At 39.0% G+C, this 14,572-nt stretch overlaps 2 protein-coding genes across 2 annotated transcripts in view; one reads left to right on the top strand and one right to left on the bottom strand.

Moving 5' to 3' along the window:
- LOC149689168 (ATP-binding cassette sub-family C member 1-like) overlaps window positions 1-3,448 on the top strand; it is a 51,270-nt gene extending 47,822 nt beyond the window's left edge. The window contains exons 16-21 of the mRNA XM_089869589.1: window positions 37-142; window positions 248-772; window positions 1,077-1,276; window positions 1,457-1,583; window positions 2,182-2,951; window positions 3,021-3,448. Of these exons, the coding sequence (XP_089725715.1) occupies window positions 37-142; window positions 248-772; window positions 1,077-1,276; window positions 1,457-1,583; window positions 2,182-2,951; window positions 3,021-3,132 (1,840 nt within the window). The 3' untranslated portion in view covers window positions 3,133-3,448. The remainder of the gene's footprint in view (window positions 1-36; window positions 143-247; window positions 773-1,076; window positions 1,277-1,456; window positions 1,584-2,181; window positions 2,952-3,020) is intronic.
- Window positions 3,449-4,303: 855 nt separating this feature from the next.
- On the bottom strand, window positions 4,304-14,552 carry LOC149689167 (glutathione S-transferase C-terminal domain-containing protein-like). The gene is made up of 9 exons (XM_089869587.1): window positions 14,310-14,552; window positions 13,686-13,885; window positions 11,646-11,712; window positions 11,363-11,575; window positions 9,929-9,973; window positions 9,784-9,873; window positions 6,426-6,632; window positions 5,083-5,146; window positions 4,304-4,471 (listed from the first exon to the last, which is right to left on the bottom strand). Exons 1-9 carry the CDS (start codon window positions 14,535-14,537, stop codon window positions 4,326-4,328), a joined length of 1,260 nt encoding a protein of 419 aa, XP_089725713.1. The 5' UTR covers window positions 14,538-14,552; the 3' UTR covers window positions 4,304-4,325.
- Between the last annotated feature and the right edge of the window lie 20 nt (window positions 14,553-14,572).

Below are 14,572 nucleotides of genomic sequence, written 5' to 3'. Positions count from 1 at the left end.
GCTAATTTGTGAATTCTGTTAACGCAATGTTTTTAGTACATTAAATATCAAAGCTGAGAGATTACATCGTGCATCCGAAGGAAAAGTCTCCAATGAAGATGAGGCAAAACTCATGACTAAAGAGACGCTCAAAGAAGGAAACGTATGTGCTCTTTAATACACGAAGAGAGTTTGGACATTTCTTTTTGAGAACTAAAACTCTCTTCGCATATTTTTTCCTCGTGATAATGTTATTGTGCATTTTCAGATATCCGTATCACAATACAAACAATATTTTAAAGCCTATGGCATAGCAAGTTATACGATCTTCATAGTAACAGCCACCAGTCTTATATCCCTTAATTTCGTGTTGATGTACTATTTGTCTCTGTGGTGCGCGGACTCCAAGGAAGATTTTAAAGCGAACCCAGACTTAAAGGCAACCCGTATAGCGGTCTTAGTCACTCTTGCTTTAATCCAAGCATTTTTGGTATTGCTGAACGTAACTGGTCACGTCTTTCGCTGTCTACGAGCGGCAAACTGTCTGCATAAGAAAATGCTCGACAGCGTATTTCGTTCTCCCATATCCTTCTTCGACACGACTCCAGTTGGAAGGATACTGAATCGTTTCTCCCAAGATATCGACGCCCTCGACCAGCAGTTACCTTTAGCGTTAAGACTAACCAATTGGGGATTGATATTTTTAGTTGTTTACCCGTCAGGAATTGCAATATATTTACCACTATTCATAATTCCCTGCATTGTTGTTGTTGTTGGATACATTTCACTTCAGGTAGGAACTCGATTTCAGTCTCCATACTTAATTATTCAGTATCACTCTCAATTGTTAATTGTCGTGGTTAAACTCATAATTCGTATCGAGTGAGGAATAGCCTCTCTTAATCTTTAATAATCTGGGAGTTGGTTGAAGTCAGAGCTTTGAGCGCTTCAACTGAGGCTATTGAAAACTAGAAAACATACAAATAAACAATAGAAATAGTAAAGATTCTTATAGACACTTCCTAAAGTTAACAGACATTTTATGTGATTTTTTAGAAAGTTACAATGTGTAATTTAGGTTCCAATATCTTTTGTAGCGTTTTTTGATGTCGAGCAATCGGCAATTCAAGCGTATAACAAGCTTGAGAAATTCTTTCTTGTTTTCGCACGTGGGAGGATCAGTGGCTGGCAGCACTGTCATCAGGGCGTGTGACGCCGGAGAGAACTTCGAAGGACACTTCCTGAAACTGATCGACGAATGCACTGCAGCTAACTACATGATGAACATGGCACAAAGGTAATTTTGTAATTACGTTACTAAAGCCTGATTTCAATTGCGTCTCTTTAGTTTTGAAGCAACAGCTTTATCAGCATGTACACAACATTTTTACCTTTAGATTGAAAAGCGTTGTGGATGCAAAGCAAAGCGAGCTCGCTAATCATTTTTCCAAGTCAATAAAACGGAATTTCTTTCCAGATGGCTGACAGTACGCTACAATATCTTAGGAAATGTCTTGATGTTTTGCACCGTAATTTTTATAGTTTTGAGCAAAGAGGCTCTGGCAGCTGAATTTGTAGGACTTATCTTGGCTAATGCCGATCGGGTAAGCGCTACGAATAAATCAAAATCTTTTGCACTTGCTAAAATCTCTGCTGGTTTCTCGAGTAACTCTTGACTTGATATAAGCGTGATGATGAAACGTTGCTGAAGTGGCACGATATAGAAGGACTAATAGTTACTGACTTAACTCGAGATAGAATTGTGTGCAACTGTTTCAATGGAAGATTGATATAGCGAAAAGTCGCCAAATATCACCGAAATCAGGTTTAGCGACAACGTAATTTTAGGTTAGCTACACCTAATGCCGCCATTTTTCTATGTTCTTTTTCGTAAAGTATAGAAGCTAGTTTGAGCACCATTTTGATACGTTTTCAAGAAAACGTACTGTCCGTGCAATACCTCCTGGAAAGGGCAAAGGAATTGGGGAAACGGGCCTGACCTAACACCCTTTCCCCTCTTTGTTAGAGAGTTCGGTTTCAATTTATATATTTTTGGTGATACAGCATTATGCTTAAATTAAATTCTTATCTATGAAAGATATTATATGCATTTTGAAAAACACGTGCGCGACTTTTTTATCACGTGGAACAATCATTTATTTTCTGTAAATGAAGTACAAATTTAATATTATGAAATCACAGTTCCTGCAATTTCTGAAACTCTTTGTCGCTGCCACTACGGGTTTGGAATCAAATGTCGTCTCCATAGAAAGAGTTGACGAATACTGTCGTTTGGAGACCGAGGCCCAGTGGGAGAAACCAGAATGTCAACCACCGGCTGACTGGCCTCAACGAGGACAAATAACAATAGAAGACTACAGCACCGGATACCGAACAGGATTGGATTTGGTCTTGAAGAACATAGATGTCAGGATCGAAGCCGGGGAGAAGGTGGGTGTGGTGGGGCGGACAGGTGCGGGAAAGTCGTCGCTGACGCTGGCGCTCTTCCGTCTCATCGAGGGGGTGAGCGGTCAGATCGTTATAGACGAAGTGGAAGTGGAGGGATTGGGCTTGTTCGATTTGCGTTCGCGGCTGACCATCATCCCTCAAGAGCCCGTCCTCTTTTCGGGCACGCTCAGGCTCAACCTGGATCCTTTTGAACAAAAAGATGACAGGAGACTGTGGGCCGCTTTGGAACACTCCCACCTAAAGTCCTTCGTGGCGTCACTCGAGCAGGGACTGGATCACCCTGTGGCCGAAGGGGGGCAGAATCTGAGCGTCGGGCAGCGTCAGTTGGTCTGTTTGGCTCGTGCCTTGTTGAGGAACACCAAGATCCTGATCTTGGACGAAGCCACGGCCTCTGTCGACATGGACACCGACGATCTCATTCAAGAGACCATCAAGAAGGAATTCGCTAACTCTACCATCATCACCATCGCGCACAGAATAAACACTATCTTGGACTACGACAAGTTAGTTTAACTACCTAATAAATCGGCTTAAAATGATTGGTTAATTTGTCGCCATTTAACTTTTCAAAGGATAATGGTTCTCGATCAGGGACGAGTTGTGGAATTCAACTCTCCACATGCTCTCTTGCGAAATGAACATTCAATGTTCTACGATTTGGCCAAAGATGCTAACATAATCTAGATCACTTTCAAATTAAGCACCTATGCCAAACTTTTAATGTTATGTACAGTTCGTAACGAGTCTAACCACAGCCCACTCGATCACACTTTGGATTCACGCGCTATAGAAGCCCATTATTGGCCGAAAACACGTATCTCACATTTTAGCAAAAATCGAAGTTGTCAGCTTTCGACATGGCTGTCTATGGGGAGTTAAAATCTCTTGAACTTATATTGAAATGTGCAAAATTTGAGAAGTTTTTGTTTCACAGTTTTTTGTAAAAAATATTAAAACACTAAGTAACAATAAATAAAGGGCTTACGTTTTCTTTGGTTTCACTGGTTCGAATCTCTTGAAATTTTAGTGAGGTATATTGTAGGGGTTTAAACTATAGTGCAAAATATCAAAGTTTTAAAACAAATAGGTCTTTTCCTAAATATTCTCAAGGTTACTAAAAAGGTTAGGATTAGTCATAAACAAAATATTATGAATTTCTAAAAAACGCCGAAGGACCAAACTACCATATTTGGCGCGAGTGCATCTCGAAAAATGGATCTAATCACAACATCACCACACAATGAACACAGTTCAACTTCACCGTTCATGGCACAAAACCGGTCGTCAGTAGCACGCCGCAAGAAATTATGATCTCTTTTTCAACGCAAAGATCGAATGCAGGACCACGTAAAGGGAAGCAAATAAATTTTGATAAGAATACGTCATCCGGTACGTTATGAATATAACGGAGCTGTTTCGCGAGAATACCTTGGGACCCGCAGAGTGGCTTCGGCTGTCAACTGACAGTTACTAAATTTTGAATTCCCAGTAATATTTGACGAAGACATAAGCGCATAAATAATTGATATTATCGGCTTATGGCGAAAATGATTGCCCTATCCCGCTAGCACTAATAATGTATGCTACCCTAGGGAGAGCGGAAATAGGTGTGTTTATATGAGACACAACATCGAGAGAAAAGGGCGCTGACGTATTCACTACGTGCGATGGGGTTTTTACGCCTGTCAAAGGCAACGTTACGTTAACGGGAGGAATTAACGAGACCAAGTTTGAGATGGGGCAGTTGCCGCAGTTATACCCACATTAGGTGCTACACTCGGAGCTTGAGCAGGTACAAAAACATTAGAGGGGGCTGAAATGGTTATTGGACAAGCCGAAATAAGAATGGCAAAAATAAAATTTATTTGACAAGTCGTTTATTGGGGTTGTAAAGGAACGCCCATAAGTAGATTGCTCTTTGGAGTGCAATCTGGAGGCTTTAAAGTACAAAGTGTGACTTCATAATCATTTTCTTGAAAATATAGAGCTCTGTCAGTGTCAATCAGTCCCATACAGAACTTGCCTAGAAATATACAACAATATATTTATGTAAATGTTAATCTATCATATTTAATTGTAACTAAATGTCAAATGTAACTCAAGAGCAGATATGGTTGCACTAACATTAAGCTGAAGCAAAATTCAACAATCATAACCCAAGATACAAAAGAATCATGAAAGTATCAGCGCTATTAGAAGTGTTCTATAAAAAGGTAGAAAATCACAAAAGAACTTAATGGAAGGTTCGACATGGTACTTGATAAAAAGCTGAAAAACTTAACCGTATACATTCATAAACGGCTAAACAAGCTCACGATTTTATATTATCTATTTGGAAAAGTCACAATTATCATAAGTCTTTCATGAAGTTAATAAGCTATTGAAGTAAATTTCATAAAACATACTTCATAAGTGTACCATATTTTGGGTAGACAGTACACAATTTTCTGGGTTAATTTTGAAGTGTAATGCTTTGCATGCAACTAAAACGCTACACACTGAAACTTAAATACAAGCAAAACGAATTTCAACAAGCCTGTCAGCACAATAAGATAGAAAGCGCATTGCGCATGCATTTAAAAAGGATTGAAATTTAAAACCCTTTCGGACATAACTTTCTCTTCAAAGACTAACCCTGTTCTTCACATGCTGTGTCCACTTCAGTGCGATCAGCAAAATGTCCCAATGAAATGTATTCCTAAGATTAAAAAATATATATATAGGGTGTTCCAAAAATGAATGGTTGTAGAACCGAAGTACAGTGGGTTCTATGGGCGATTGAGAGTCGAAAATATTCTATAACATTTTGCCATCCAAACCACCATTTATAAGTTATGATTAGACTGTTTTACTAATGACCCCATAACTACTAAGCACTGTCTTTCAGTTTCATCATTAAATTTAAGCTGTCATCCTTACAACGACTCAACCATGACTTTTTAATAGTGGCTCTTAGGGAACAATGTCACAGAACATTTTCCACTTAAATTAAATCACCCATAGATTTCCCTGTACGTCGGTCTTACCAACCCTTTTGAACACCTTGTATATTAAGTTTTCACCACTCTACTTTCAGACGATCCAACCTTTTGACTCAGCTTAATGGGTCAAATCGAGTTGAATCAAGTAGTTGGATCGCGTGAATAGACGCTGGATGAGTTGAGTCACCAAAAGAGTTGGCTGCTCTTAGGGAACAATGTCACAGAACATTTTCCACTTAAATTAAATCACCCATAGATTTCCATGTACTTCGGTCTTACCAACCCTTTTGAACACCTTGCATATTAAATTTTTACAACTCTAAGGCTCTTTCAGACGATCCAACCTTTTGACTCAGCTTAATGGGTCAACTCGAGTTGAATCAACTAGTTGGATCGTGTGAATAGACGCTGGATGAGTTGAGTCACCAAAAGAGTTGGCTGCTCTTAGGGAACAATGTCACAGAACATTTTCCACTTAAATTAAATCACCCATAGATTTCCCTGTACTTCGGTCTTACCAACCCTTTTGAACACCTTGTATACTAAATTTTCACAACTCTAATTAAGGCTCTTTCAGACGATCCAACCTTTTGACTCAGCTTAATGGGTCAAATCGAGTTGAATCAAGTAGTTGGATCGTGTGAATAGACGCTGGATGAGTTGAGTCACCAAAAGAGTTGGCTAGGAAAAATTGGATCAGTGATCTAATTTTTGGTGACTCAACTTTTTCATTCATTTCTTCAGCCAATCAAAATGAATTACAAAAATAGCCTTTTTCGCGGGTTATTTCATAAGTGACAAAGTAGGTGGCGCTTAAAAAGTTCCACTTGGCGGTAAAACTTTAGTCGTGTGAAAAGGAAGGATTTACTTAACTTTTCCCTTCAAAGGTTAGGCCAGTTGATACAACTTTTTGACCCATCGAGCTGAGTCAAAAAGTTGGATCGTCTGAAAGACCCTTAAAGGATAAACTATATGAGTATAATTTCTATTAGTCACCTCAGTAGTAACTCCAGCTTTTTTGAAAACTTGGCTCCTTGGGTAACTAACTGAAGTTACATCATGAATAGAACCATAACAGCAGGGGCAGCAAATAAACTTTGCCCTGTGCGTTAAACTCTTATTTAAAACCAAATCCGTAGCAACTCCACAGGCGTGCAACGACAATGCTATGTCAAATGCCCCTTTAAAGTGGTCCAAGTTGCACTAATACAAGAAAGACATAAAAATAACTTAAAATTAGGTATTATTCCCTCAAAAATCTATCGACTGGGTTATGTAAATAATAACAATTAGACTGATCTATAAACAGGGTTCATACAACCTTTGGAAATAAATTTCCCTGAGATTTCCAGGTTTTTCCCCATATACTTCCCTGAGTTTTCCAGGTTTTTCCCCCTATATGGAGTATCCTATGGAGCAAATGCTATCGAAGGACGGGGGGCAAATTGGACTATAACATAATCATAGAACATCCCCGTATCTCTAATATAACCAGAGTTATGAGCCTCCAAAGTATAGTGTAATGTTAATCCTACGGGGGGGGGATGTTTATGAACATTTTGCTTAATTACTCGGCCCCTGTTTGACGCAAATTTCCCTGAATTAGTGAATTTTACTAAAAATTATAAATTTCCCTGAGTTTTCCTTGAGGTTTTTGTCAACTATTTATTTCCCTGATTTTTCCAGGTTTTCCCTGTTTTCCAGGTTTGTATGAACCTTGTATAAACTCTTTTCGTGGGAGGGAAGTACGCCCTTCATCTCCGAGTTTTCCCAGGGCAAAAAGGACGTAGGCATCTATAGGTTTATACAGGGTGTTTCTGAAAGGTCTGTCAAAAGTTAAGGGGGATGTTCTTTGGGCGATTTCGAGTTTTTATCACATTTTCCCGTCAGGGTCACCATTTTCAAGGCGTGTTTTACGGATGAATCCTTAATTCAATTAGCGTTGCCTATCAGTTTAAGGGTCATCCGTAATACACTCTAAACATAACATTTAAAAATTCTGCATTGTGACTTAGAATGATTAAATTTTCCAGGGAACTTGGTCATAAATTCTAGATGCTTACCAAGACATTTTTTAATTCCTTGGGCATATTGAAATATGTCTTCAAGATAAGTTATTAAAACCAGAACTTTCATACATTGATTGGCTATAATACTTATATCCTTGGTTTACACACTTCAAAGCTAGACGCGGATGTAGTTTAGTGTTTAGTTCAAACAAATTACAACAGATGCTCTCATAGTCGAAGGGTGGAGGGCGAGGGGTCGGACGTTTAGGAAAAAGTCTACGGGATTTCAAAATCCAATTTGATTTCGTCGGATTTCGTTTGATTTCGACGGATTTTGTTTGATTTCAGAAGTCAATAAAATCAAATGGATTTCATTGAATTTTGAGATTTTTCCCGTGATTCCGTCGGATTTTGCTATTTTTACCGTGATTTCGACGGATTTTGCGATATTTCCCTTGATTTCGTTGGATTTTGAGGTATTTCGCGTGATTTCCTCGGATTTTGAGATTTTTTCCCCGTGATTTCGTCGGATTTAGTGATTTCTTTTGATTTTGGATTTCGTGAATTTTGTAATGGTTTTCACGATTTCTTTACTGATTTTGCTTCTGATTTTGTGATTTCTATGTTGATTTCGTGATTTCTTTGTTGATTTCGTGATTTCTTTGTTGATTCCGTGATTTCTTTGTTGATTTCGTGATTTCTTTGTTGATTTCGTGATTTCTCTGTTGATTTTGTAATTTTTATTTTACTGACTTTATGATTTCTTTACTGATTTTGTGATTTCGTTGCTGATTTCGGATTTTTTATTTGATTTCGAAATCAGCATTGATTTCGGATTTCTTAAATTGGATTTCACATGCAGGTAGCGTACGGGATTTCATGAATGACCGACCCCTCAGTGGAGGGCCTGCTATGTTTAGCAAAGGCTAGTTTTAGCTAAGGCTCGTGGACTAATTGTAATTGCCAAAGTAAAATTATTGTGTAGAAGATTAGGCAGCATCTTGCGCCCACTAGCATTTTTCAAGCCAAAACTGGAGTTCGTATGGAAAGTGAACTTGGAGGGGAACCACGTGACCCGCGATTTGCTTTAAAGTACGTCAACTAAGTTTTCTAACTATGGAATGTTTAAAAGTTACGTAATATAATGATTTGGCTGGTGCTATTTGTTATTCTCTCTCTTTAAAACAGGTTGTTTCGTCATTGTGTTCCTCTATATCGCGTTACAAGGTTACTAACACTGGGCCAAATAATTATTTTGATGTTACTATCAGCAGAAGTGAGATGAGGCTAGAAGTGAAGGGTTCTAGCATTGGTAGAAGATCCTGGCACTAGTGAACAAATTTGAGGATTTTATGCCGCTTCCATCGCGCCTACGCTAGAGAGAAAAAATTGGTCGAGTTCCAAAAACATTTCTTACCCCCTTCCCCTCAACCTAAAGCCGCGGAACACGGACGCGGGTGCTTGAATCTAGTTCGGTCGTCTACCACCGCGAGCGTCTCACTCAATTTTTGGAGGGGAAATTCTGAAACCGCTACTAGAGGGCCAACCGTTGGTGTGTTATCAAGAATATTCACTTTCGCCGAGTGAAGAATAGACCTGTTCACACTAAGGGCCGCGCATGAGAAGTTTCAATGTTTGGGGGCATGAGTTATAGCGCTTCTATGGAGTTAAACGTGTAAACTAAACTACGATGGACGTATGGGAGACCTTTTGAAATTTAATATTAAAATAAAATGCCTAGTATTTAAAACCGAGATAGTACAATTAAAATCATGTTAAGAAATAAAGTGTTTAAGTTCTAATGGAAACGGTGCATTGATATTAGTAGGCCGCTATAACTCACTAAGCCTTGGCGACGGTACGGGATCATCGCTTCATCGGCGAATAGACGGCGATGTCCGCCGATGCCGTGCCGAAAGCGCTGTGTATAAATGCCCGTAAGCCCTGGCGCCCAATTTAGTGAGTAGAATTTCATTAAATGCCCTAATTTTACGTCTATCAATTGAATTTGATAAAATTTCACCTCGGAAGTTCAATTAATACTTTTACAACACGTAATACAACACTGTTTTATAAAAATAAACTCGAATGCGTAGCAAATAAGGCAAAAGGAATGGTTAAAAGTACTGCACTGCCCCCAAACATTCTTTCTACGCATGCTCACCTCTCGAAATTTTTCCCCCCTTTTCACCCCCGCTCTACCGGTGAAAAGGTCTATTTGGTTAGCTCAATACTTCTAGTCTCATCTCACTTCTGCTAACACTGGGCCAAATAATTTTTTGATGTTACTATCAGTAGTAAGTGAAGCCAGCAGACTGAAAACTAGCTTACAAGTTACAACCAACCTGATAGAAAAATATATTATCAAGTTCCAAAATGGAGGCCCTGTCTCGAGCTCTATCAAGCGATGATTCCTTATTTTCCACCAGAATAATCTAAAATTACAAATTATAAGCTTGAGAAGCGACAAATTCAAACTACAATTTATACCTTGCACTTTGGTAAATAGTATGCAAGAACGATTCCAACATGACCCTACATTACGCAACACAAAACAATTAAATCATTATAATATCAGAAGGGAATAAGAGAGAAGGGAGACATTAGAGCCTGCTATGGTAACGAGAGTCCGACCAACTTCAAGAAAACCGCGAAAACTTTGCGCAAGTACACAGCTTTTAACCAATTTACTGCAAATATAGTTCTTTAAGATCTCCGCGGTATCAGGCGGCCTATTTGTCTGCTAGATTTTCATTCTCCAAAGGCTTAGGGCTGTCGATGTTTCGTTCTTGTGTAATTATAACCTCAAGTATGTACTTTATTGAAACTAATTTTTATTTTTTAATATTAATTCAGAATAATTAGTTCTCATCTATTTATTACCTTCAAATTATCGGATTTTGGTATGTTCTCAATTCCCGTGCATCTAAATTAATTGCGCAGCTTGATTTCGTTTATCAACATGAAATTCGGTAGTTTTTATCTCCTTCAATGTAAAGTTGTAAACAAAACTACTTTTTATTCGTCAACCGAGACGTCACCTTCTTATGTGACGTCACAGCTAAGGCAGAAGTTAGATAGCCAATCAGTGAAGGGTAGTTGATTTGAGGTTAGTAAGACTGTTGTTACGAGTGTAAAGCATTATGGAGATATAAAGTGTGTCCCTTCTCTCTTATTCCCTTCTGATAATATTTTACTTTATTAGAAGATAATTAACTCTGAATCATCCGTTTTATAAGGGAGATGTTTTTATGTACATATCAGGTTGGGGCGAGATGGAGTAAAGGTTGCAGGGGGTCAGACTAGGCTTTTTTAGACACCATAGGTACTATCAAATGTGGATGAGAGGGAAAGTATGACAATGGCCATAGAGCCTGTGTTAAAAAACGCGGACATCAAAGTTTAGCCAATAACTATTTAGTTTACTAGTGACTGATGGACTTGCAAACTCGCGACTGAAAGTAGTTCAGACATTTATGCTCCTTGGTTTAACCATAGCCCACTCGATCACGCGCATCACGACGCAAGCTGCTCGCGCTATAGCTAAATTACCGAGATTTGTTTAAAACGTATCTAGTTTTATGTGCTCTTCTATTGCTTCGATAACCTTACTTAAATCCATATTATACCTTCAAATACCTTTTAAAACATTACCAGCTACTCTGTCCTGACTACAAACACAAATCGAGGAAGTTCTAGCATACACAATAGCAGACGACGGTAACCGCGTAACCGCGAATTAACACAAGACCTATTTTAAGGGAGTGAACAGGCCCAGTATAGCTACGCCAATAAAACCGTCAACTACGGCGAAACTCTGATGACTCGCGACTTTTGCAGCCATTTTTCATACTTTTCCTCTCATCTACTTTTGGTACTATAAATCTAATATCCTACTGGTCTAACTTTAATTCAAAACATTACCCCTCCAGCACAAAAATCCACGATTACGTCATCAACTTTGGCTGTATCCAAGGCAGCAGTCACCATACTCTCGACTTGTTGACATTTACGGTCAACTCTTGATAATGGTAAATCACCTCCAGCCGGATGGGCAGTTATTGGCAAACTATGCCAGTCAATTCCTTCATCCATTATGGAGGGACAACTTGAATATATTGGCATGATATTTTGCTCCTTAACATTTAAAAATAGATCCGCATTGATATCACTGTAATATTTAAATTATTTAATTATATTAATTAACCTTTAATTTATTCATTACTGCGGTGGGTTCCTTGTGTTTTATCTTCACTTTAGTTCTTTTGGGGTCCCTAAACGGAAAATGGAACACGATGATTCAATCATGGCAAAAGTAAACTAGTATCAGAAGTATATAATTCTTCTCTTCGAGAGAAGTGTACAGTACCACAAAGCCGGGTAATTGTAACACATGATTCTTCCCTACATCACAACAATCGAAGCAGGGTTATTGAACCGAATCACATACGCGATAAATATTTCCATCATCATTACTCTATCAGAGCTTAACTATTTGCCAAGGCGCGTTTGTCAATTTTTGTCCCACGTCAAGACGAGGTTTGTGGGTTAATTGCTAAGAATTTAGTACTCAAACAGCAAAAGAATTCACCCCATGGAGCGAGGCCCATCTGAAGTTTGATGAGCAGGAGAGAAATCGAAAAGGGTGAGCCTTGGAAGAATCATGTTACATAACTTAAAGCAAAGCGCGGGTCCAGTGGATCCCCTACAAGGCGACTTTCCTCCTGTACTCCCGCTTTGCCTTGGCAAAGGCTAGTGGGCGGGATTTATATGGGCACTTATAAATCCCGCCCACAAATGCCTCCTGCCTTCGCCAAGCCAAAACTGGAGTTCGTAAGGAAAGTCAACTTGTAGGGGATACACTGGACCCGCGCTTTGCTTTAAAGGAACTGCAAAGAGGGCATCGGCGGGTGGGTAAAAATTATTTGAAATACGTCACAGACATCACGTGATGCCAAGATACAAAGACTCCTCATGGAGTGGAACTGGACATCTAGTCCTTGTTTTTCGCAAGATTGCAGCGCCAATTCCATGAAGTGGTATTTTTCGAAATAAAACAAACTAAGCTTCTTTGATCCACGCCTCTCCCCGGTCACGTGCCTCTGACGTATTTCAAATAATTTTTCCCACCCGCCGATGCCTACTTTACAGTCACTTTAAGTATTAAGAGGATACCGAGTGTCATCCTTCTTCAATTATACCCTTCTGGTAGTATGCATTTTTTTTTTTTTTCAATACTCGGTGTGGAGACAAGCATCTCTTAACAGAGCTATTAAAGCAATGACATGACGGCTAATCTTCTAAACAAATATTTTAGCTTGATGAAGACAGGAATCAATCAGAACTTATCAAAAAGAGTGGAGCTAAAACTAGCCTTTGCTAATTTCAGCATGCCAGTTAACTCCACCCTTTGACCAGGGTTCATACGAAATTTCCAAAGTCAATTTCCCTGATATTTCCAGGTTTTCCAGAGTACTTTTGATAAATTTCCAGGTGCATTTTTCTTTTACATTCCAAGGAGGAGTGTTTATAATTTCAAATAGGGTTACTAGACATACCTACATCAGCATATGTTTACCCCTCTTATAGCTATGTTACAATAGACGAATGATGCTTTAGCGGGACCAACATACACAATTCCATTAGATTATGGGTCCCATTGAAGTGTATTTAATTCTTTCACTTCGTTTAAAGGGACTGTAAAGTAGGCATCGGCGGGTGGGTAAAAATTATTTGAAATACGTCAGAGGCACGTGACCAAGGAGAGGCGTGGTTCAAAGAAGCTTAGTTCGTTTCATTTCGAAAATTATCACTTCATGGAATTGGCGCTGCAATCTCGCGAAAAACAAGGACTAGATGTCCAGTTCCACTCCACGAGGAGCCTTTGTATCATGGCATCACGTGATGTCTGTGACGTATTTCAAAAATTTTTACCCACCCGCCGATGCCTTTTTGTAGTCCCTTTAATTTCCCTGATTTTTCGAAGTAATTTTCATTTTCCCTGAACTTTTTCATCTATACCGATTTCCCCTGATATTTCCAGGTTTTCCCTGTTTTCCATGTTCGTATGAACCCTGTTGACTACGGGAGCACCTAGTGGTATTTTTATAGACTAAAACACAGCCGTAACTAAATTGCTTTAAATAAGAAATTTTTCAGTCAAGCAACTTTTTTACGGCATAAAGCACCACATGTTCAGCACCCATTTCTCGGATTTATCTTTCATTGTGGGTCGGATCAAACTTACCGCAAATATAGGCTTGAATCAGTAATATTGGGAAGAATGACTTTGATATCAGAGCCTTCGGCATCGTCAAAGTTAATTTCATTCCAATTACATTTGGAAACAGCTTCAATTACATGGATGTCACTGAGCATTCTTTGGTACCACTGATAAACCATCGGTAGTTCAACACTAGCACTAATACCACAACTATTTAAATGGTCCTTAAAGATCAAATTATTCATATAAATGCAACAAATGTTTAACCAAAGATACCAGAAGTGAGATGAGACTAGAAGTAAAGGGCTCTAGCATTGGTAATAGATCCTGGCACTAGTGAACAAATTTGAGGATTTTACGCCGCTTCAATCGCGCCTACACTTGTGAGAAAAAAATTGGTCGAGTTCCAAAAACATTTCCTACCCCCTTCCCCTCAACCTAAAGCCGCGGAACACGGACGCGGGTGCTTGAATCTAGTTCGGCCATCTACCACCGCGAGCGTCTCACGTTTTGGAGGGAATATTCTGAAAACACCACTAGAGGGCCAACGGTTGGTGTATTATCAAGAATATTAATTTCACTTTCGCCGAGTGAAGAATTTGGTTAGCTCAGTACTTCTAGTCTCATCTCACTTCTGAAGATACTCACTAGCATCAAATATACACACGGCAACATGACAAAGTCTGCTAAAGTTCTGTCAATACCAGCAAAAAACACATGTTTCAGTTCCAAATCATCGCAGTCTTTACGAACATTATTTAAATCTGAAGTGGCAATCAAGTCCGTTTGATTTTCTTTGAATAAATCTTGCTTCCGTTTCAATAAATTGTGCGTCCACTGAGCTATATCCCCTTCGGATATCCAAGTAGAGAGCATCGTAAAATTGAACACTTATAGACTAGAGCCGCGAA

This window comes from Phalangium opilio, unplaced genomic scaffold (genome assembly GCF_054372755.1).
Source record: "Phalangium opilio isolate 3A_F unplaced genomic scaffold, DU_Popi_V2 ptg000031l_1, whole genome shotgun sequence".
Taxonomy (NCBI): domain Eukaryota; kingdom Metazoa; phylum Arthropoda; class Arachnida; order Opiliones; family Phalangiidae; genus Phalangium; species Phalangium opilio.
Note: the sequence above shows the minus strand (reverse complement) of the source record. Positions and strands in the feature narration are given on the sequence as shown.